Below are 23,054 nucleotides of genomic sequence, written 5' to 3' on the forward strand. Positions count from 1 at the left end.
TGCCTACATAAAATTTAAAGTACTGGGAGCAGTAAGTGGTCAATGCACTTGTGGGCATTAAATTTGACCACATCACCAGCTGCAATGAGGAAACAGGCAGCCGAAAAAGTGCACTGACCATCTGAAAAGGGTAAGTAAGTAATAACAGTAATAACAGCAGGAATACAGTGTGTCAGTGTGAAGAGGCTGCATAAAAAAAATAAATGGTTTTCATCTAAACAACAGCAATCTTGCTAGCCTGCACAAAAATGCGTAAAAGTGTTGCAGCATGTGTTTGTGCCCTGCAAGCTGGTAAAGATGCAGCGGGTAAAGGTGAAGGTTCTTTGATTAATCATGTGTACTACTACATCTCAGCTTCCATGTGGACATGCTCACTCTATTTTAGACCACTCAACTGATCTGGTCTTAAAAGACATCTGATTAGAACCTGAGATCAGAGCCAAGAGGAGGTGCAGGAGTCTCATTCCCTTGCAGACCACTTGAATTACAATATGCTGCAGGGTTTTAGTGGGTTTTTGGTCCAGTGATGCCAAAAGCATGGTGCCTACTCCAGCTTAATTATGCCATTTAACTTCACTCGAAAAAGCACCACAACAGCAGCAAATGAGTTTATCCCAAACATCTTTAGTTAAAGTTGAGTCCTGTGATCAGTGGGTACTTGTTCCTTTCCAAATAAGAGCAAAAAAAAAGTCAATTAAGAGCTGTATTGTCACCATACAATCACAAGGTCAATGAGGGCATTTCCAAGCACACCTGCCAGGAGCAGCGCCCCGCGCGCCAAAGAGTTGGGTGAAGTGGAGTGTAAACTGAAGAGATGCGGTGATTAGCCATTTTTCTCTCGGCCAGTCGCACTAATTGCCTCATAACAATCACAGTGAAGCATTTAGAGCGTGCAATAACAACAATCACGGCAGTTTACTTTATGTTTGTGTCGAATAAAATGTTGGTTTGCAATCTCTGACAGGGTGTACAATATCAATTTGAGGCATGTCAAATCGTAAATAGAAAGGTGCATACAGTATGAGAGAAGATGCTTTAAAAACATGACAACCTTGTCCTGGCCAAAGAAAAGCGTGTCTCTATGTGTGAGAGTTTGCGTGTGTGTGTTTTCAAGCTTCATTCAAAACTCACTTACAAAATTGGCTGGTGTATCCTGTGTCACACCATGTCGTATTGTGAATGGTTGGTGTGTGGCCGTGGGTCGTAGCAACAGTCACACTGTGAGATTTTTTTTAATTTTGTTTTTAAATTCTGGCACTCTGGTGCCTTGGTGGAAAAATTCAACTTGGCCAGTAGCAGACACGGGCTCTCACAGATCTCACAGGCTACTCTAGGACCAACATTTAAGACTGATGAATAACAATATTACCAGGTTTCATAACTGCACAGTGTAAAGAAAATTTGATGAAAATGTTTCAGGATTTGATACCATAAATTAAATATATGGTTGGAATTCTTTAAATACAGTGTAAAAGCCTGCAAAAAAACAGACTTTCCACAATTCTGACAAGTATGAAAGTCAATATTTGGCATGATCACTTTCATTCTACAGCACAGCATGAACTCTCTTAGACGAGCGTTCTTGTAATTTCTTTAAGTAGTCCTTAGTTCTCCAGACTTCTTGAAGAACATTTAAAGTTCTTCTTTGGATTTTGGCTGTCTTTTGCTCTCATGTCTGTCAAGATGATCTCACACTGCTTCACTGATGTTGAGGTCCAGGCTCTGGAGAGGCCAGAGGTTTTTCAATCCGGGTATGCTTTCACTGCATTGGCAGTGTTTTTAGAATCATTGTCAAGCTGAAAAATGAAGTCACTGCCAATCAGACACATTCCAGAGGATATTTCATGGTGGTTTACATTTTGATTTTCCATGCTCATAATTCCATCAATTTTAACAAGATCCATTAACCACTGGCTTTAATGCACCTCCAAAGCCCCAAAACCTCCAGATGGCTGTAAGACAGTCACTATTGTGACTATCTTTCCTGACCTCCACCATGCATATTGAATACATCACTCCATATGCCCTGTTGCCACTGATTTTCAGTCCAGTTCTTGTGTAATTTGGGATACCTTAGCCTTTTAGTTTTGATAGCCACCCTTCCATTGAGACCATTTTTGATGAGGCTTCAGTGAACATTAGATGGATCAGATGGACCTCTCCGGCTGTGTGTCAGATCTTTGCTGGAATTTGTCCCATTTCTTAAGGGTATGCCTTTTAGATACTATTCATCCGCTGTAGATATTTTGTTTTAGGACTGACACTTATTTGTCCACCACTTATCCAGTTTCCTCAATTTTTTAAGGACACACACACGTGCATAACAACTGCATAAGTGTTTTTGGTTAATAGTTCTTTGGGAATGCAAAAATCTATTTTATGCCTGTCAAACTGTGTTATCTTTAGCATTTGTCATAGATTGAACTAAAGAAATGGGAACAAATGATGCGGTTTTGCAACAGGCTGCTAGTAAAATACTAAAGATACAATTTAATATTGATTCTTTGCTAAATTGCCTGTTATGTGCAGATGCAACACACGTCATCCCTTGTGTTAGGAGGCTTTTTTATGAAATTATTTATTGAATGATTTATAGGTCAGCGTTAAACCGCTTAACAAATAATAAAAAAATTCCTCTGAAAATTGGACTGGACTGAAAATGACTGGAACAGGCAGCCAGTGCCTAAAGAAAAACTGAAATGCCTTCAGAAATTCTGGAGAACTGTTGTTCAAAGACACTTAAAAGAATTACAACAAAGTCTGGCAGCAAAATATAAAGAAATGACTGAGCTTCGCACAGTACTGTTTTTCTTTATAAATAGATTAAATGATCAATAAATACATGAGATCGTGGCAAATCTGTAGAGTATCACACATAAAATAATGAACTAATCAAATTAAGCTGTAATTGGTGCCCATCTAATTTTTTATAATCATTTTAGGCTAATTGCATTTTGTGGAAAATAATCAGCTGGATAGCAAAAACTTGTAGAGTGATGACATAATCTGATGAAATGATTGATGTGATTTTATAGAAATTCTTAGAAAATAATAGAATGAATTATATTAAAACACTACTGCCAATGCTGTTCACTTTATGTGATTGAGCAAATGGGCTCTGACCCAGAGGTGGGCATGTGGGGGCCACAGGCCGACTACAGGAATGCCACTTTATTCTGAGACACATTGAGCATGAGCGCCAGGAGAGAGGACAGCAGTTTTAAATCTTTGCATTATTGGCCACTTATGTTAACTAACATAAACCCAGCTCTTAAATCATATGGCACAGTGCTTTTTAGAGAATCTTGTGTGTTGTATCAAAATATTTTAAGCTTTTTGAACGTCATTTCAGGTGAAGCTGTGTCTCTGCATTATAAATGTCAGGTAAAATTACCATTTGACTCTGTGACTGACACTATTAATGTGATAAAGGCAGTGTTTACGTATTTTTTTATTCTAAGATTAGCAGTTCAACTTTTTTTTGTCACCCCAACATCAGAAATGAATCTGACACCCTCGTTGACACCTGCTTTTTATGCCTTGGTTGCCTTGCCTTGAATCTTGATTTAATCACTGAATTTATTATTAAAAACAGCTTTCGCAATTAGTTCTGTCAGAAACACTAAAGGTAATGAGCTATCTTGATGTTTGCTCCAACAGTAGTTAGCTTATGAGGCAGATGTGAATCCTATGTGAATAGTTGTGATAGAAGAGGTACAATATGTGTGACTTTTTTTTGTAGAACTACTGAAAATCCAGTTATTGGCTGATGTAATCTGATGATTCAAGTAAAAACAAATGTGTTTTTATGTCATTTTATTTTCTTATGCTTTTTTGTGGTATGCAACAACCTCTCCGCCTTAAAAAAAAAAAAGAGCTGTCTCTGTGCAATGTCAAGAGGACTTTCTGCCAAATTAGCCCCAATCCGCCTTGTGTAACTGTGTCTGCCTGAAAGTCCCATGGTGTTGTGTCTTTCATTTGACAGTACAAAATACCAAAGGGACAGGCAAAACACTTTTCAAGGTCAGGAAAATAGCACCACTTACCCTTGTCTTGGCATTTTCATGAACAAAAGCGTCTTTAATTTGACTTCTACAATCAGTTCTGCTTTGTTTCGAGTCTTCTTATTAAATTCTTTTAAAACGAAAACCAGTAGAAAATCATGGGGAAACAAAGTTCTGCACCACATCTTGACAACTCATACAGAGTTATTAACGATGTACAGGCCAACCAACGCTTGTCAATTACCAGTGTCATCCAAGACCCAGATGAGGAAAACAACCGTGGATCAGGTCATGGAAGGACTCAAATCTGAATGCAGAGGAGATTTGAGAGTTGCAGCAGAGATGTCAAATCAAACGCTCTTGTGAGCATCGAGCACTGATCAATCCCAGTGCAATCAAGCATAACCTCTTCTCAGGGTGACATTTTCTTTCAGTCAGTTTCTAACCCGGGTCTTCTGCCTGCCAACACACTGCAGAGCCACCAGTGATCAAGCTCTTTCGGCGAGGCTTAGACAGTAAACGGCTCCAGCACTGGTAGAGGTATTTCGATTAGCAATGCAGAGAAAATGAAAATGATAAAGATTTTTAACTTGCTCCGTTCACTCGATATAAGATAAGGCAAGTTACGCTGGGGACCCTGGAGATGTAAGGAAAATACACTGTGAGTGACTTAACCTGTATAGTAAGCAGTCGGGGCTGCTGTGACGCAAAGCACAAAGAGGTGATTAAAATGCTTTAAACCCCCAGTGTTCAATTGCTACAATTTGTCAAAATTGGTACTCTGAGACACAACACATATTTTAAGATTCAGTGTGACTTACAGTTACCAAGGATATCATTATCTCAGATGTCACCGTAAATAAACATTCATAAATTTGCTTAGAAATCAGAAACACAAAGACAGTGCTCATTACCCCCGAACCTGTCTGAGAATTGCCAGGTTTTTAAATTACTCTTGTTTCTGCATCCATTACAATAAAGAACATCCATCAATCCATTTCCTTAACTGCTTATCCAATTCAGGGTCTGGAGCCGATCCCAGCTGACAGGGTATGCCCTGGGCAGGTCTCCGAGGCCATCACAGGGCACAATAAGGAGCAGATAATAGTTAATTTGGTGGAAATTTAATGGTGCCAATTTGCCACAAGATAAGCACAGTAGGCTAAAATAACCTATAACCTTACAGAGGGTGCAGTGGTTAAAAGATCTTTGATAGCTCAAAGTACAAAGCAGGTGTTGACATATACAGAAAGCATTACGGTAGCTATACGTCATTACGGTGATACTGAAATGTACTCGAGCTTACAAGCAGTGAAAAATAGATTATTTGACTTGTATAGGGAATTTATTAAAAAATTTTAAAAGCAGCTCTTTTGATGTAATATTGTCGAATGTAATTTTTTGTTATTTAGATGCCAGGATGTTCAGTAACAAAAGGGGACAGAATAGCATTACATACCCAAAAAAAGGTAAACTTTGACTTTGGAATAGTTGCTCATATAAGTTCCAAAAGTCAAAAATAAACCAGCTCAAGTTCTTCAAATTAAAAACAAGGGCAAAAAAATTAATAACGTTTTATTTTATCAGTTAAGATTTTCAAATTTTTCAAAATGATTTTTTAAACTCTATATTAATTCAAAATCTTTCAAAGCTGAATTTGAAAGTTCAGCTTTTGAGTTTTTAGTGTGTTTTCAATAAATGGAATATTTCAAATTCATTATAAAATGCAAAGCTTTGCTACTTTTCAAAGCTCCTCTTAAATCTTCTGCGTGTGGCGTCACATGATCACCTGTAAATTTGAAAAAAAAAATATGCATAATTAAATGCAGCTGTCCAACAGAACAGATCTCTTCCTGTACTTAGCAGACGAGCACTTGGCTCCACTACATTTGAAATAACACTGCAGATGTCATTTATGCTAACAAGCATTTTGTGTGCTGAGTCTTTCACAGGCCAGAGCCCATCAGTCCCGTACCTGCCAGCATGATAAATGGTTGCAGAAGCAATTCGGCCAATTTGAAAGAGTGTGTAAATTAGGCCGAGGATTTCTTTATTACCAGTACGACTGTCTCGCCCACATACATACGTAAGACAAACATGATCAGAGAGATTCTATAAAACCACTGAGATGTGTGCATCTGAATCTCAATCCGAGGGGGAGCTAATGAATTGTTTAGCACGTCCATAATGAGAAGTGATTTGTGTTTCCTTGGGTACAGGAGGACGTGACTTTCTGGCTTTCTTTATGTATCCACTGCCACTATGGATTAGCCCTGCTCAGCATGTCAGTGGCATTTCGTTGATCTAACCATCCTGTTGTCTCTTCTTTCCCTACACAACACTCAACAACTCATAAACAGAAATTGACTTCGACTCCTGTAGGGAACACTGGAGGCACAGATGGCATTTAGCTTCAGATTCACTCTTGTCTAAATATTTCATCTCTCAACAAGCCAAATGAATCCTCTCCATTCTAATACATATATAATTTGACAACAAGCTCAGAGACATCCACTCTGTGTAAATACGATATGACTAAAACGAATATCTCCCTAGTTGTATAATAAGTATATCATGAATAATTGATGACCCCCTAATCATAACGGAGAGGTAATAAGGCTTTCTCACCACTCCACATTACATCCCTGTTTCTGAGCAGCCTACAGCCGGCCTTAGGCGGAAAATGCATGGAGGAGAAATGTGTAAATATGAGTTCATAACCATGTTTACTATGTATGGATGGTTTAAAGTAAATACAAAGATGTAGAGTTTAGTAGTTTTAGAAAACATATTCCATCAGGAGACGGAGTGTAACCAGTAAATATTTAAGCAATTTTAAATCTGAACTTGGATCTGTGAAATGAAAATTACAGTATGAAAATGCCTTTAAGGCAAATGTTTTTGAAAATTTATGAGAAAAATAACACAGGCCCGAATTGCAGGTCTTGCAGTTGCGGTTGCATAGTTTGTTGATTACATAGTGGAGCTGAGCAGGCAGCTCAGGCTGAAGGACGGGTGGGAGGGGGGTTACACACAAGAAAAAAAAAAGAAAAGCAAGAAAGCAAGCACTGTCTTTCTGCAGCTGTGTATGCCAGACTGGATTATCTTCTTATATGTGTCAGTCAACATAATCAGTACAACACACATTAATGTTTTGGAGTAGAATTACGTTTTATTCACAGAAGAAGTGCCTGGAGCATGTGAAGCAAACTGGGTGAGGCTGTTATTCTACTGACCTGTCAGTTCTTCCTCCCCTTTCATCCATCTGATGTAGGCGGCTGGCTTGCCGCCAATGGCTGTGCAGGTGAGCTCCGTCTCGTTCCCCTCGCTGACCACGTCCTCGCGGCTCTCGATGATTGGGCTGCCTGGCGGGACTGACCCAGAACAATGGCAGAGGCAGCACATAGACACACAGACAAAAATCTATTAAAACTTCACAATAAAGTTTCAAATACTTAAATACTGGGTAAAGTCACTATTCCTCACTATTAGGAAGCTACCTGTTCATATTGATCGTCAGTGAATACATAAGTTTCAGCTTTTACTGATTTACAGTGCTCTCCATAATAGTTGGGACAATGATACATTTTTTTGTAGTTTTGCATCTGTGCACCATCACAATAAATTAATCAGTCAATATGTGATGGAAGCACACAAACTTAACAAACTGGTTATACACAGTTCCCCATTTTCAGAGGCTCAAAATCAATATAAACATAAAGACTCTTTGTACTTGGATGGAAAAACTTTTAGAACCCACGGACTTCACAAAGTGTTGTTTCCCCCCTTGAGATGCTCCGCTACCCCTTTACTGCAGCCACCTTTGTATTAAATAATGGAAAAGCATGCTCTGTTGAGCTCAGATCATGTGACTGACTTGGCCATTCAACAATATCCTATTTCTTTACCTTAAGAAACTCTTGGGTTGCTTTTGCAGTACGCTTTGGGTCATTATACATTTGTACTGATCAGTCTGCAGCATTTGGTTGAATCTGAGCAGAGTATATCTCTTCTATCAGCAGTCGCATCATCACAATACTGCCTCCACCATGTCTAACAGGTTTCATCCATTTCCCATCATTCTGGTATTTCATTTGTCCAAAGATCTAACCTGACCTTTGTGCTCTTGAGCGTAATTAGTGGTTTTCACCTTCTAAACTCTCTGCATTTCCATTCATGAATGCATCTCTGAATTGTGGACTTTGATTGTCTTCTGCCTAATAATGGCATTAACATTTCTCATATTTAAAATGACATTAATGACAGCAATAAATGACAGCACGTCTGCTGTATTTGTCATAAAATAACAAGGGAATAGGCCTCACATGGCCATGAAACTGCTTGCCAGTCAATTAGACCAATAATTTACATTTTTTCTTGAATTAAACCTGTAAGTCTGCACTCTCATATCTCAGCAAATTCTTGGAAGGAGATGGACACAAGAGATTATACAAAGAAGTGGAATAACTTGAGCGTCATATATACCAAACAAAAAAAAGACACTACTGCAAATAAAGGGGGATCCAAGAAGGAAAAAAGAGACAGGATTTTGTTTGTTTCTATTGTGGCTAGCACTGCATAGGTGCACCACAAGGCAATTAACAGCATGCACAAGCATGAATACTAGCAACGGCATCGTAGTAAGCACTTAAAAGACTCACCACAGTAGTTTAAAGTAGCTGTTAGTGTGGGAGGTTGAAAATGATGTTGCCTCACCAGCTATGACAGATATCTAGTCTTTTCGCAGATTTTTGGGGAAGCAATAACAGAAATGCTCAATTTTCTCTTAAAAAAGAAAAAGAAACTTGTGTGAATGTGGCAAGGATAAACTACAGGCTAACATTAAGCAGTGTTCTGTTATTGTGTGAGGAGATCCAATCTTTTCCATGTTCTCGTTTGAAAGCATGCACAATCCAAGCAAAGCTTTAATTTATAATGTTAACCTTATGGAGAGTAGAAAACAACTGAAAACAAATAAACTCTTTTTTGTTTGTTCTGCTGTGAGGTTGTGACATATCATCATTTCATGCTGATATAGTGAATGGTTCATATTTTTAAATCATATAATTATCATTTATTTAAAGTTTTGTTATACCATCTGGAAAATGGAAGCCTGATACTAGTTTGTATATTTGATATCTTTGACGATTTCTACCAACTCACATGAGAAATATAGTTTTATTTAGATGCTACTAGAATAGACAAGCTGTTACAGACTAAAATATATTTTAATTTGTAACAGCTTGTCTGCATTTCAGATGCTTTTGCAGTTGTTCATATCATACCTGTCTAAATGAACGGACGTGTGCTTATTTTAATCACTGCAGGTGCCTACACAAGAGGTCATATGACTCACATTTTTATTTTATTCATCCCAAGAGGGCCTTAAGTAGCTGATATGAGTTGCGTGATAATCTGCACAAAGTGTCGTGACAATCCATCGAACAAGTGGCGGACCAACAAACCACATTTTTTTTTATTAGGTGAGTAAAAGGAGTTTGTGATGCATTCATTAACGCGTACCTTCAGCTAGCATGAGTCACGAATCTATCTCCTTGCATTTCTTTTAAGCTAATGTTAAACAAGCATATGTGATTAGAACCTATGGGTGTAAAAAGAGGATGGGGAACAGTTCTCCCTCATCCCTTGTATTACTCATCACAGCAAACTTGCTGAACTTCAGTTACTTGAAAGAAAAAAGTCAGCAGGGTGCTTATTTCAAGGACTCTTCAATGCAACCCTTGGTTCAGAAATACTGCAGCTAGGTTTCAATTGTACAACTAGAGTAATTACTTTAAAGTGCTTTTAATTCCTTTCAATCCCCCAGGATGTCTGCATGTATAATAAAGCTTAACTAGAGTAATTTCACTCCAAAGCATCAAAGTGTGGCACAGCTGACTCTCAATAGGGAATCATTTGGAGCAGCCAAGTCAACATTCACCGGGATTCACATAGTCAACACAGCTGCCAAAACCAACGCGGTCTGAGCCATCAGTTTCAGCATCTGCTCCTTTTCGTTATGCTGTTGAGCACTGCGAGAGCCTAATTGGCTGACATTTTGTTTCAGTTGCTAAAGATAACAGGATCAAAGATTACTATTATTTCATATTCACCGTCTATAATGGAGCAAAATACAACAAAAGAGTGTGTGCGCATGAGGTTCACACATGTGTCCTCACACCTACCCAGGACAGTGATGTCTGCGTAGGCTTCCTGAGGAGGATCTGTGTAGAGCTGGCACACATAGCGTCCCTCATCGGAGAGTGACACATTGGACAGAGACACCCGCAGTTCGTTGTCAGAGAAATTCACCAGCTGGAACCGGCTGTCCTTGAGAGCTGTGGGGATACATGTGAGACAGAGACAGTGAGGATACAGAGTACAGGGACACAAACACGGGACACGGGGTGAGAAAGAAGGGGGACGGGTGGGGGAAATGGGAAGTGGTGGAGAGTGGTGAGAACGAGAGAGAGGACGGAGAAAGACAAAGGAGACAGTATAGGAGAAAATGAGACTGAGGAGAGAATGTGGTGGGCAGAGTGCTGCTCTTTTGTGGGCTTTCTCCTTAATTGAGTAAAAGAAAAGTGAGTTTCAAAATGATTCATACAAGTTGATTTATAAAGTAGCTTTACAGTCCAAAGAGCACTCGCAAAGAAAGGAAAGTGTGAAGAGTGCTCATGAAGACTCCTAACAAGCTAGGAACTCTTAAAATGGGCTGCGGCTGGTCATGGATGGATACATCAGACTCACATATTCCAGAAAAAGGAGAGGCATTCAAACATACATAATGAATTAAATCACTGTGTGCAAGAAGAGAGGCGCGGATGCCTCAAACTCTAAATCAAAAGTAGACAAGAATATGTATACTAATGCCTGTATAGACTGGCTGAAATTTCTTTTAATGTCATCAAACTAGGTTAGCCATCTCTGAGTTTTACCCACTGCTTTTCATTTAGGTCAGCCCTCATCCCAGAGCACTCTTTTACATAAACAGCTTTGGTTGATTTGATTGGGAGCCCTTTTGATGTTTTGACCTGCCTTCTTTATCAAGCCCTCTCTGCATCTGTCGAGCTAACGAACTCAATTCAGCCCCCTTAAAGCGCAGGGAGTTTATTATTCCCATCAGGCTTTACACTTAGCATCATGATCATTACCCAAGGTCTCGGGGCAGTGTCAACATGAAACCTCATTCCCTGATATAATTTGAGAGCTCTTTGGAAGTCTCTCCTCAAAGGGAAACAATGACACTGATGCACTTTGAGAATCCAAGCACCTGCTAGGGAGGGAAACCCTTCACTTGTGAGATGCTGATGGCAGTTTACACAAAGCTGTTTCATAACTGGCTCGCTGCTTACATAAGAGCGTGGATGATGCACAGTGTCTGCTGTTTATTAGAATGTGCATATTTTCACCAAAATATGTCTAATGATTACATTCATTAGCCTATTAAATATCAGGAAATATGATGGTTTTATGAAAAAAAAATCTCACATTAAAATGTTATCCAGTCTAAGATCATGCTTATTAATATAAAAGTAGAACATATTCTAACTCAAAGAGCTTAAAAGAAAGATAATTAGTTAATTGTCTTACAATTTTGGCAAAAAATAGCAACAAACAGTCCATCGTTCATCATGTAAACTCACAAGTAAATCAATAATCACAGCAGTCAGTGAGACTGCTCTCATCAGGAAGTCAGAAAGTCAAATTCAAGGATTGGACATCCTTGCTCTGGCGCTTTGAAATGGTGATGAGCTAATCAAAACTGAGAGCTGTAATCACATTTGTTGTGCACAACAGTACTAGGTCCACCAACCAGCAGCCGGAACTGTTTAATGAATCAAAAATTTGGTAAGAATACATATATATGATCTGTGTACTTTTTGTACTTTTCTTGGAAAGCCTTTCATAATCAAAGTGCAATTTATAAACAGTTTTGGGATCACATTACTTGTGTCAATCTGTAAGACACATTTAGTTAGAATGGGCCTTAAGTTGTGGTCCTTGAACACTTAGAAAGAGAGTGACATCTGGACTTTCTCTAAATGCTCCGATGAGCCAATGATTCACAGTATCCTACTTATGAAGTCCTTCATGAATACACATTTATTTCCTGTCAAATTTAGAACACTTGTGGTATATTTTATATCAGTAATTTAGTATTTGTGCCTGTACATTACAAGTAGGGCTGAAGCGGAAAAGGGGGATGTCTCATATTTCTGTGCTCCAATCACAATTTAGGAACATTTAAATCAAAACGCTCGCTTATGGTGCCAGGTCCCCACCGCATACTTATGAAGTAGATTGGCTGAGCTTTTGCATATTAAAGTCAAATATATTTCAATCAGCCACAATTCTTCATGTCGTAAAGAAGTATTGCTATAACCGGCGTACTTGTTACAACAAAGCGGTGATATGGCATTTGCACTGAGTTTCTAGGCATCAGAATCTTGTAAATCCAGTGCTTAGTCTATTGCAGCTTGGGTTTAGATCTCTGCCAACTCCTAAGCTTTTTACTGATGCGTGAAGATTGATGAAAGTGAAACAAGGTGGTAAAGTTGTTGCTAGACCGCTAAACAATTAGCTGAAACTTGTTGTAAAGCTCAATAAAGTCTAGGAAAGGCGCAGCTTTGGCTGGTAATTCTCTGCACACTCCTAACTATGAATGAAAGCTTTCACACTGTCACATTAGGTTGACGCTATCACTTTATTTGTATTAAAAAAAATAGTCTTTATAACAGCCTTATAACTGTAACAGCAACCCGGTTTCCAGAAGCTCTAAACCTACCGGGTCTGACGTTGAAACAAAAGCCTTTCGGCAGTATCATTTTAAACCTTTGTAACACAAAGTCAGACAACTCCTGAGAAGATGCAGTGAATAAATAATGGTGTTCAATTGCATCACCATCCAAAGAGGTCCACCTTCACTGATAAAGGCTCATTTTTCCCATTTCAGATGACAAGTCTGCCAAATTGCATGTCATTCCGCATGTATCTGGCACAATAAATGGCTCACCCCAACAAGACTCGCTCCGCTTCTACCTGTGACATAATTCATCTTTATTTGCTGCAGCAGAAATTTGTTTATATGGCCTTCACTGGTACTGTAAAGCTGTTATCGTTTTGGTATTTGTGTGCGTATCTGTGTTTCTGCGGCTGCCGCTTTGCTTGTAGCCACTGTTCTGGCTCCTGGTGTGTCTCCGTGTCACTGCTGTTTACTTCCTTGTATACAAAGATCTGCCACTGTGTCGGGCGGCCCCGTTGACAGGTAACAATGCCACTGGCCGAGGGGGGTCCCAGCAGAACCAGCAGTCCTTTAGGAACAGAGCCTAGAATAGCGCTGCTATGGGGTTCACTAAACCCCATTACCAGAAGCACAAACATGCAGCGGTGGACCAGTAACACTCCTGCCAAACATATACTCAGATCTAATCGTAGATAAACAAAACTGCTTGTTTTTTGTAATTGAAGGCGGCACTGCATTGAGTTAAGCGGAGAAAATGCCATGTTTATAGGCCCACGTGGAGCGCCTCGACAAAGCACGAAGAGGAAAATGTTGTTTTAACATCATGGAAAGATTTCCTTAGCAGTGCTGATCTAAATTTGATTGTCTCTGTGATGTAACATTGAGTTATTCACTGTTGCTTTTCTATCTGCTCTTTGGTGTCAAAATAAATATTTTTTTAGGTGTAGAGCACAACATGATCTTTGCTATTTTACAGTCCATTCTTCTCTGCCATATTGTGAGACAGCTTTAGGCATTTTGTACAAATATGACAAAGATGTGTACTCAAACTCCCCCGATGCTCTTCGCGAGTGAGAAAATGGAACACACGTCTCACTACCTAGACTTGTGAAACAGCTGGGACACAATATAGACCGAAATGAAGGGTGTTCCTCGTTCACCTTGAATCTTGGCTCAGATCCCAGATATAAACAAGTTAAAAAAAAAAAAAAGCAGAGACAAAAACTCAGTTCGGAGTAGAAGTAGCCCATATGCTCATGCATAATCATAATGTTCAATATCCTAATCTAAGAGATTATCGTAAAATCGAACAGTGACAAGGACACAAAAGTATTCCCATTATGGTAGCATTGTTAATTATCTCATATCAATCTTGCAGTATTCTTAGCCTAATGACTTGTGTAAAAGAGCCAGAAAGTCAAGGACAGATGGAATCATGTTTGCACAGAAAATCTGACAAAAAGCTGGAGCTGATGTTGTAGCGATATCTGATATCTTCACGGTAATGCCAAACACAGGACAATTCCTTTGATGTGTTGACAATTGTTGCAGCTCTTTACGTGCAACAATCGCACAAAATAAGCAAAATAAGCAAAAAGTCTAGACGAGAGTGTAGACGAAATGTTGTGGACACGCTAATGAGGAGAAATATGATGTTCCACTATGCTGCAGGAATAGGCTGTTTATGATTAATCTGTTTATTGTGTTCTTTGACAATTGACTAAAAAATAAAATATCGGTGAGAAATGCACAGGATCATTTCAGGCTGTCACATTTGAGTAACATTAAAGAAAGACAGCTAAACATCTCGGCTCTGCTTAAGTGGAGGTAAATTTTGTAACTTTAAATAGAATTTTTTGTTTTGCTTTTGCAATAGATGATAAATTATTCCATTTGACAGTGAGGAAAAAAATCTTAAACGGTTACAGTTTTGTTGTTGAAGTTTGAAAGTGGGTATTTAACATGGAAACTAATACACAAATTGCAGATTAAATGACAGATTCACCATAGTCTTCTGGAAGAAGAGCCATTATTATAACCTTATTTTGCTTATTATTAATATGATTAGGATAAATTGAATAGTAGTAAATGCATATGTGTTATTATCATCATTATTATTTTATTAATCCTTTATTTATCCAGGTAAAAATCTCATTTCCAAGAGAGACCTGGCATCATGGCAGCAAAAGCCAACCACACATACACCACATAACAACATAACAATTTAAAACAAATGCAATTTTCCACACAAACGTGAAAAACAATATACGATATCAGGTCATTAAGAGCGACATTAAAAACAGTCACACTGACTAAAAGAGGTATTCTCTCGTTCTTTTTAAATTTGACTTAAACTCCCCCAAGGTAACCATTTCTGACAATTTCAGCTCCTTCTGCTGATTATTCCAGGAAACGGGGGCACCGTATCCTGGACTATTATCACAGGGTCATATTATCATCATGACCGCGTGTCTTTGAGTCGGAAGACTTTTGAGTTGAGTTCCAGTTTTTCAAATTGCTTTGTTCTGTGTTTGATTATTGTTTGCTTTGGTTTTGATATCTAGTAGTATTGTTTGTTTGTTTTTGGCTACTTGTGGTTTTGGTCTCCCCATTTGTTTTATACTATGTTTTATTCTGTTCTGTTCTTATCTAGGTTTAGTTCAGCTGTCTCTTGTTCCTCTGTTGTTTCCACTTTCTTCGGTCACCCCTCAGTGCACCTGTCTGTATAAATGAACTCAGTCTTTTTTTGTCCTCTGTTGTGTTATATCGTTTACTCCTAACTCCGAGTCCCTGTTTGTCTTTAATTCCTAGTTATCGCCCAGTGTTTCTGGATTTATCTCATACCTGTTTGGGATTTCTGTTTATTTTTCCCTTTGGGCTTTTTTATGGATTTTATTTTTTGAATTTCTGTCAGTCACGTCTTGTTTTAAACTCTGCCTCTCTGTGTCCTTGCATTTGGGTCCTCACATCAACACACTCCAGATTTCAGCAGCTATGATTTAAAATGACCAAAATAAAAGAGTAATAGTAGTAGTAGAAGTAATCTATTTTGTTTGTTTGCTAGATGTCAACCCTGAAAAGCCCAGATACTGTGCATAACTATCAAAATCCTGAAAGTATTTATACCAGCGAGAGTATGCCAAGAGTGACCAGGCTTATCTTACCAGTGCCAAACTACTGTATAAAAGTCATAAACATTAAAAAAAAGATTCTCTAAAACTCACAGTATAAATATTCTTGGTATCTGGTACTCAGGATTAAAAGAAATTGGATTTCTTCTATTTCCATCAATTGTTTGCACTCATGGTCCTTGGTGCAAACAAGGACCACGAGTTTGCATTTCAAGGCTTCATGCTTACAAACACAATACAGGCACTAACTGACAAATGCTTTTCTTCAAAAAAGGAAGAATGATGACGACTCACAGCAGAAAGACATCTTGTGTGTGTGTGTGTGTGTGTGTGTGTGTGTGTGTGTGTGTGTGTGTGTGCGTGCAAGACACACTGGCACTTACGTCTAACATCTTTGAAGTAAATGGTCTGTCTGTTGGGGTTGAGCAGCTGGATGACGGAGTCATCGTTGTTCCTCACTCTGCAGCTGATGGTGGCCGTTTCCCCCTCAATCACTGTCACGTTGTCAGTTGCCAGATTCTGACCTTCGACTTCACCACGCAGGCGGAAAGCACAGAAGCAAAAAATACATTTGAAATGTGGAACAAGCATCTCTGTCTGGATATTTAAAGTATCTTAAATATTTATGTTTCTAACAACAGGGACTGCATGTCAACACACGCACAGTGCAAAGATACGTGAATAGGCCGTGTAGATTGTCTGTTTGCAGCCATGTCTAATCCTTTTAATATAAGAGCCATGTGCAGTGTTTGTCACTATTGATCTCCCCCAGCTCAGAGTGGGCCCTGTGAGTCAGTGCCAGATGGGCTGTAAGCTCTGCTGCCCACGAAGGTAGGGAGTGAGGAGAGGGTAGGAAGAAAAAGAGACAAAGAACGAGTGTAAGAAAGTGGCAAGTAGTAGATATGGGTGGGGTGGAGGAGGTGAAGAAGAGAGGGGGAGTTAAACAGAGCACGAGAGAACAGAGAGAGGAGAGATGAGCCGAGTTGGATGCTGTATATGGTTAAGCTTTATCAGAGCCCTCCATCTGAGGTTCCATGTGACCAATGTGTGCTCAGTGTGCTCAGCGGTTCTGTTCTGTATCTCTAGGAATAAAAGTGCTGTAAGCATCTGAGTCACTCTCTGTACACTGGCATTGTTGCCACTAACAGACCTTGGACCTTGTCATCGTAACTTACACGTCACACCAAACCCCCCACACACAAAAAGCCTTGCTTTGTTTCCCCTGTCTTTGGAGAGAAAGAGGAAGAGAATCAAAAGTCACCTTGTGCTATATTTATCTGGCAGGAGCCAAAAAAGCGTAAGAAGAATGGAGAATACGTTTTAATGCTTCAGATTCACACCAGCGGAGGAACAACACTCTAAGCCACAGCCCCAAGAAAACATCAAAAGCACATTTGCATGCCCGAGTTGTCAGACACCTCTATTGCATTCTGACATTTACAAAGTGGAGGGGGGAAAAAAAACGCCTGCATTTTCAGATAGTGATAATGGGAATAGACAGGCAAACTAACATGATTCAAAATGAACTCTGTGAATGCGGCAAGCAATAAGAAATTAACCTCCTGTGGAGAAAAGCTCCTCAGACCTGTCTGATGCAATGAACTACCCATTTCATTCCACTCTGCTGCCGGGGCTCAGGTTCAGGACAAAAGGAAGGTAATAGGTAAAAACAGCCACAGATTATGTCCAACAAGTACACAATACAGTCAATTAAAGGTTTATCGTAAATAGGTAATATTTACTACATGCTAATGTGGTTGAGGACAATTTCATGTAATACTGCTGAACAGGCATGGACTAAGAATACGTCCAAGAATAACTGCTCAGATAGGACAACAATGACTGAATGTGTAAATGAGAGAGTACATGAGAAAATGCAAAAAAGGTTTGAAGCCCCATCTTTTTCAGCACATTACCTCCGACTGATGGATTGTAATGCATATAAAAATGGAAATGAAATCTATGTTTTAACGTAACATATATATTAGATCTTTAGTTTCCCCTGTGTAAAAACAACCCACAGCAAATAATGAGTGGATAGTGCACATGCAGATCAGAAAAGTGGGGATCCCACCTACATTGTGACTAAAGTCAGTGCAAAATTGTGCACACTGACACAGGCTGAATCCATAGAGGAATCACCACAATCTACCAGGTACCTGAAAAAATTGTGTAATGGTTACCTGTGAATTAATCAATAAACACTACATATTGTGACAATCCTGCTTCCTAAAATATGAGTTCTAACAGCTACACTATATTCCCCTTTACAACTGAACGCAAACTTATTTTCTCTTCAACAAAATACCTGACAAGCGAGTTCACGGAGAAATGTAATGGTTCTGAAACGTAGGCCAAACTTACAATGCAAAAATCCCTGGCTTGCTATAGCAGACTGTATACCAGTGTGACAATACCTTCCACACTCCTGCCCAACCCCCTGCCACAAATGTATTACATTTCTAATACAAGCAATGATAGATGATTGAATGATAAAGACCTTGTAAAAGTTAACCTAAGGAGAAAAATTATGTGACAGCCAGAAAGACAGGAATGGATTTATCATTGTAGCTAACTGCAAGGGCATTACTGGTATGCTAGCCAGGTTTTATGGTTAAACACAGAATTAAACAGCCTTTTTTGTGATAGTGTAACAGCACAAGTTTAAAAACAGGCTGAAATATAGCACGATCTGATCCTCATCCTCAGATATGAACCAAAACCATGTTGAAGAGTTGTAACCAGGGGATCATGTGTCGGAAGAATCAGTTAATGGCTGTTAAAAGAGTTCATTTCTCATGTGCTGCAGCCTGGCGTTGCTTCCAGCGACATCATGGACATACGTGTACCTTTTAACACATTCCTTTTTCATCCTCATTCTTGTGATGTGTTAATGGTGCAGATGTAAAGTGGCGGTCGCAAAACTTCAAGGATCTGGTTAACTACTGAGGAGGATCATTGTTTTTATGTGCTATGTAATTTCAAACGTGCCTTTTCAAACAGCTCAAAGAACATACAAACTATTTTGTGAAGTCTGACAAAATGTGTCTGTGAGTTAAATGTAAAATCGTGAGGAAACATGTTAATATGTGACACAGAGAGATGGATAAAGATGTAAGAAAGGGAGGAAAGGAGAAGACGGGAGACTATTTTCAAAGGTAAGCACAGCTTAGCAAGTAAACTGTGAAATTCATTGCAGAGTTTTTAAAATCATATACTGGATCTACACAAGGTGTGCTGCTGAATTATGTTTTAGTGAAATATCTTGTAAAACAAACTGAAGTATAGTGTGTCTGTGTTATTCAAACACTGCATTAAAAACTAGGCAGTTTAGTGCAGGCTAACCTGGTAGCTTACAGTATTGTGATAAAGTCTTCAGTAATGGACTGGTTACATACAGGGTAGCAATTAGTTTACATTTAAGGCACTAATGCGGATTAGATTCACTCACCAAATTCTACCTTTCATAATAGCTGTATAGCATCTAGGGATTGGAAATCTAGCCATAAGGTTTGTGTAAGCCCTACTTATAAGTTGCTGAATTCAGTTGAATAAAGAGCTGTGAATATTGGTGTTACAACACAGGTCAGCTGGTCACAGAGTATACAAAAGGTGTGACTATTTGAGTTCTTCTTTTCTCCAAGCTGCACTGCTACACCCGATCTTAGGGTACCCTCACCTGTGAAATCCCACTTTAACCCCAGATTGTAACCTTTAGTCATTTAGGAGACTTTCTACTCATTTTTTCTTTTAAGTTAACTTTTCAGATTAGATTAGGCACAAACACTACTCAAAGAAGAAGCTGGAGCTCATGTGAGCTTCTCCTCCGTTTCTGAGGGTTGGTTCCGAAGCGTTCCAACCATCTAATGTGATTTGTTGCCTGAAAAAGGGAGGAAAACAAAAACATAAATGGCAGAGATATGTTGACTTGACTAAAAACGTATTTGAATCCAGGAGATGCCTCCCTTGAGAGTGCAGTTTACTTGAATAAGGAAGTAATTTCAAGGAAACAGGGCTCATTGTGAGGTGAAGGAAAAATTCAATATGATGGTAATTCAGGGTTTGTTCTGATGAGCTACATTAGTTTAAAGTCAGTATTCTGGTCTCATGGGTTTCACAGAATGTTATTAGTCTACAAAAAAACCTATATCAGACTTTAATCACAGCTTTTAAAGTCTCCAGTATCACATAATTTGCTCCTGACCCATTAGCAATATGGTGTATGAGAATGACTGAATCAGTGATAAGAAGAAAGAGGCACTTTCTAGCTACACTAGTTGTTTACCATCTAAAATAATAGAATAAAACAAGATAATGGTGAGCATCAAATCAAAAATGACCTCACGTGAAGATTTAAAATGTGGATGCAACATCTAGTATAGTATAAAGAAAACAATACAGTGCAGCTCCTCTATACACTACATAATAGTGTTTTTAGGCAAAAGCAAAGTGTAGTGTTTTGATGTCTATTTTATTTCATTGCTGTAAAAGTAATATATTTGGCAGTCACAACAGCAACATAGAGCAGCCTCAAAGCAAGGTTATTCAGCTCCCAATCTGTTGGACTGAGAGAAAGGGAACGCAAAAGATAAATTCTCCATAAGGTTTAGCAGCCCCAAGCAAGGTTGGTCCCCCTCCAATATCCTAGCCTAGGCTCATCTCCAATTCAAAACACACATAAATAACGTCGCTGTGATTAGCAATCCCATCAAAGTAAAAACAGGCCACTTTGTGGAACATGGAGGGTTTTCGCAATTGAAGTAAACATTTTCAATTGCCTCGGCATCCTAGTCATGATTGGGTGCAAATGAGGAAAGGCAGTCATTAATTCTGGGTGGTGGGTGGGGATGAAGGGGGGAGTGGGCAGAGGCATGGCACAGATGACTGGCTGATAAATTCACACTCATTCCAGCAGCTGTCTGGGAGAGTAAAGTGCCTGTATCTCTACACATGGCTGCCCTCCTGTTCCTGCATCACAACATACTGAATGAAACAGTCAGAGGGAAATACAGACCTTCAAAAGTCTGTGTGCTCTCCAAGGGGATGTACAATCTGGCATGAAGTGTCTGGCACGGAGTCTCGGCTCATCAGCCGTACTCAAAATGCAAAACGGCACAAACCTGACCAATTTTTACAAAAGTTGACGAAATCAGGAAATATTAGGGGGTCGGCTCTTCCATCAGAAGTTCGGAGACAGGCACCTTTTGGATGGAGCTCGCGCTTTCTTTGAACTTTTCTCTCTTGTTTTCACATCAAAAGACATGAAAGGGGCAGCAAAAAGCAGGATAGCCAGCCCCCAATTCCTCTCCCTTGAGTCACCGCTGTCTGCAGCAGTCGTGTCCTTTCAAGGAACAACCAGGACTATAGACAGTCATTAACAATAAAAGTTTCTCGCTCTCCTTCTCTGATGCTGCCTTTTTGCACTTTATCCCTCTCAGTCATTAAATCCTGATCCTCATGATGAAATGCTGTTTTAAGGATGTTCACAAGAAAGAAGGCCTGTGTCTCAGGGTATAATTAGCGCTGTGCCATTTCTCCTAGACCTGCATGGAAAAGCTTCAAAAAATAAAAAAATAAAATAAATTCATACCCCCTAATTTGGCCATCTTTTTTTTCTAACTAAATATAAGCTCTCTTAGAAGCTAAGGGTGCCCGTTTGTATAATGATGCTGCAACACAACTAGAAAAAAGGATGTCCTGCCTGAAAAAGCATCTTTTATCAACTAAAATATTACAGTGTTGTTTTTCTCACAGAAACGAAAGACTCCAGCGGGTTTATAAATCACACTCATCAGCGGTAGCAGCTCTTTAGAGATGAGTTTTAAGCGAATAAAACTGCAAAGATATGAGAAATCCCTTTGAATGATTCTCACTAGGTCTGCACGCTCACTGTTTTCACTGTTTGTTTTTGTATTGGTCCATGAAAGGTTAAACACCATATACTACACTCACAAGCTACTTCATTAGGTACACCTGTTCAACTGCTCTTTAATGACACAACATAACCATCCAATCACATGGAAGCAACTCGATACATTTAGGCAATTTAAGTGACTTTGAATGTGGTATAATCGTTGCTGCCAGATATGCTGGTCTGAGTATTTTAACCTCCTAGGACCCGGCGTCCACATCACATTTTGGGTTGTCTAGACCACAATACTAAATTTTGCTCTTTCAAATGGCTTTCAAATGAGCCATATTGTTCAAAAGGGCACAATTGTTGTTTCTCATTTTGTTTTTGTACTCAGGCAAAATGCTGCTGTGTTCAGACACCAAATAAAGAGTTTTGCACATCATTACTCGATTGTAACTTTATAGTGTCCTATCAAACACTATAAAGCCAAATACCAAAGAGAAATTAAAAATGCATGCCATGAAAGAGTTCGGGTCTTAGGAGGTTAAAAACTGGTGAACTCCTGACCACAAAGTCACAGAGATTTCTAGGGTTTACATGTCTGCAGAGAAGCATCTCTGAATGCACAACACTGAACACTCAGCACTGATCACTGACTGAACATTGAACCTTGAAGGAGATGGGCTGCAGCAGCAGAAGACCAGACTCCAATCAGTTCGTATGCATTCACCAAAATTAAAGAACACTGCTTGATCTGATGAGTCTTTGCTTCTACTGTGACATTAAGATGGTAGGGTCAGAAATTGAAATGGGCCCATCATGTCTTGGATCAATAGTTCAGGCTGCTGGTGTTGGTTTAAGGATGTCAGGGATATTTTCTGGGTACACTTTGGTCCACTATCAATTGATTACCATTTTAATGGAACAGCCTAACTGATTATTTTTGCTGTCCAGCCAACAAATCTGCAACAACTGTGTAACAGACGATGACGATATTCACCAAAATCTCTGAGAACTGTTGCGGCACCTTGTTGAAACGGTGCTATTAAAGCATTTCTGGAGGCAAAAGGTGGGCCAACCCAGTACTAGTAATAAGTTAACTAGTAATTCAGTTAAGTTCAGGCACTAATATTATAATATCATGCTTCATTCCATATTAACTCTTTTTGACTGTTTACTTGCAACACTTATCCTCTGATAAAGTAGCAGCTTGGGAAAATAACCTTCGTGGATATTCTGTCGTGACAGGTCTTTTTTTTTCATAGCCTCACCCCTCAAACTAGGTAATTATGGCTTTTAGCCTGGGAAGTAGCACTGAT

At 39.2% G+C, this 23,054-nt stretch overlaps 1 protein-coding gene across 2 annotated transcripts in view; it reads right to left on the reverse strand.

The window, feature by feature from the left end:
• cadm1b (cell adhesion molecule 1b) overlaps positions 1-23,054 on the reverse strand; it is a 167,068-nt gene that overhangs the window by 31,651 nt on the left and 112,363 nt on the right. For both annotated transcript variants that reach the window (XM_063493582.1, XM_063493581.1), the window contains exons 3-5: positions 16,265-16,411; positions 10,190-10,342; positions 7,241-7,378 (exon numbers count right to left, since the gene is read on the reverse strand). In XM_063493582.1, the coding sequence (XP_063349652.1) occupies positions 7,241-7,378; positions 10,190-10,342; positions 16,265-16,411 (438 nt within the window). The remainder of the gene's footprint in view (positions 1-7,240; positions 7,379-10,189; positions 10,343-16,264; positions 16,412-23,054) is intronic.

This window comes from Pelmatolapia mariae, linkage group LG14 (genome assembly GCF_036321145.2).
Source record: "Pelmatolapia mariae isolate MD_Pm_ZW linkage group LG14, Pm_UMD_F_2, whole genome shotgun sequence".
NCBI lineage: Eukaryota > Metazoa > Chordata > Actinopteri > Cichliformes > Cichlidae > Pelmatolapia > Pelmatolapia mariae.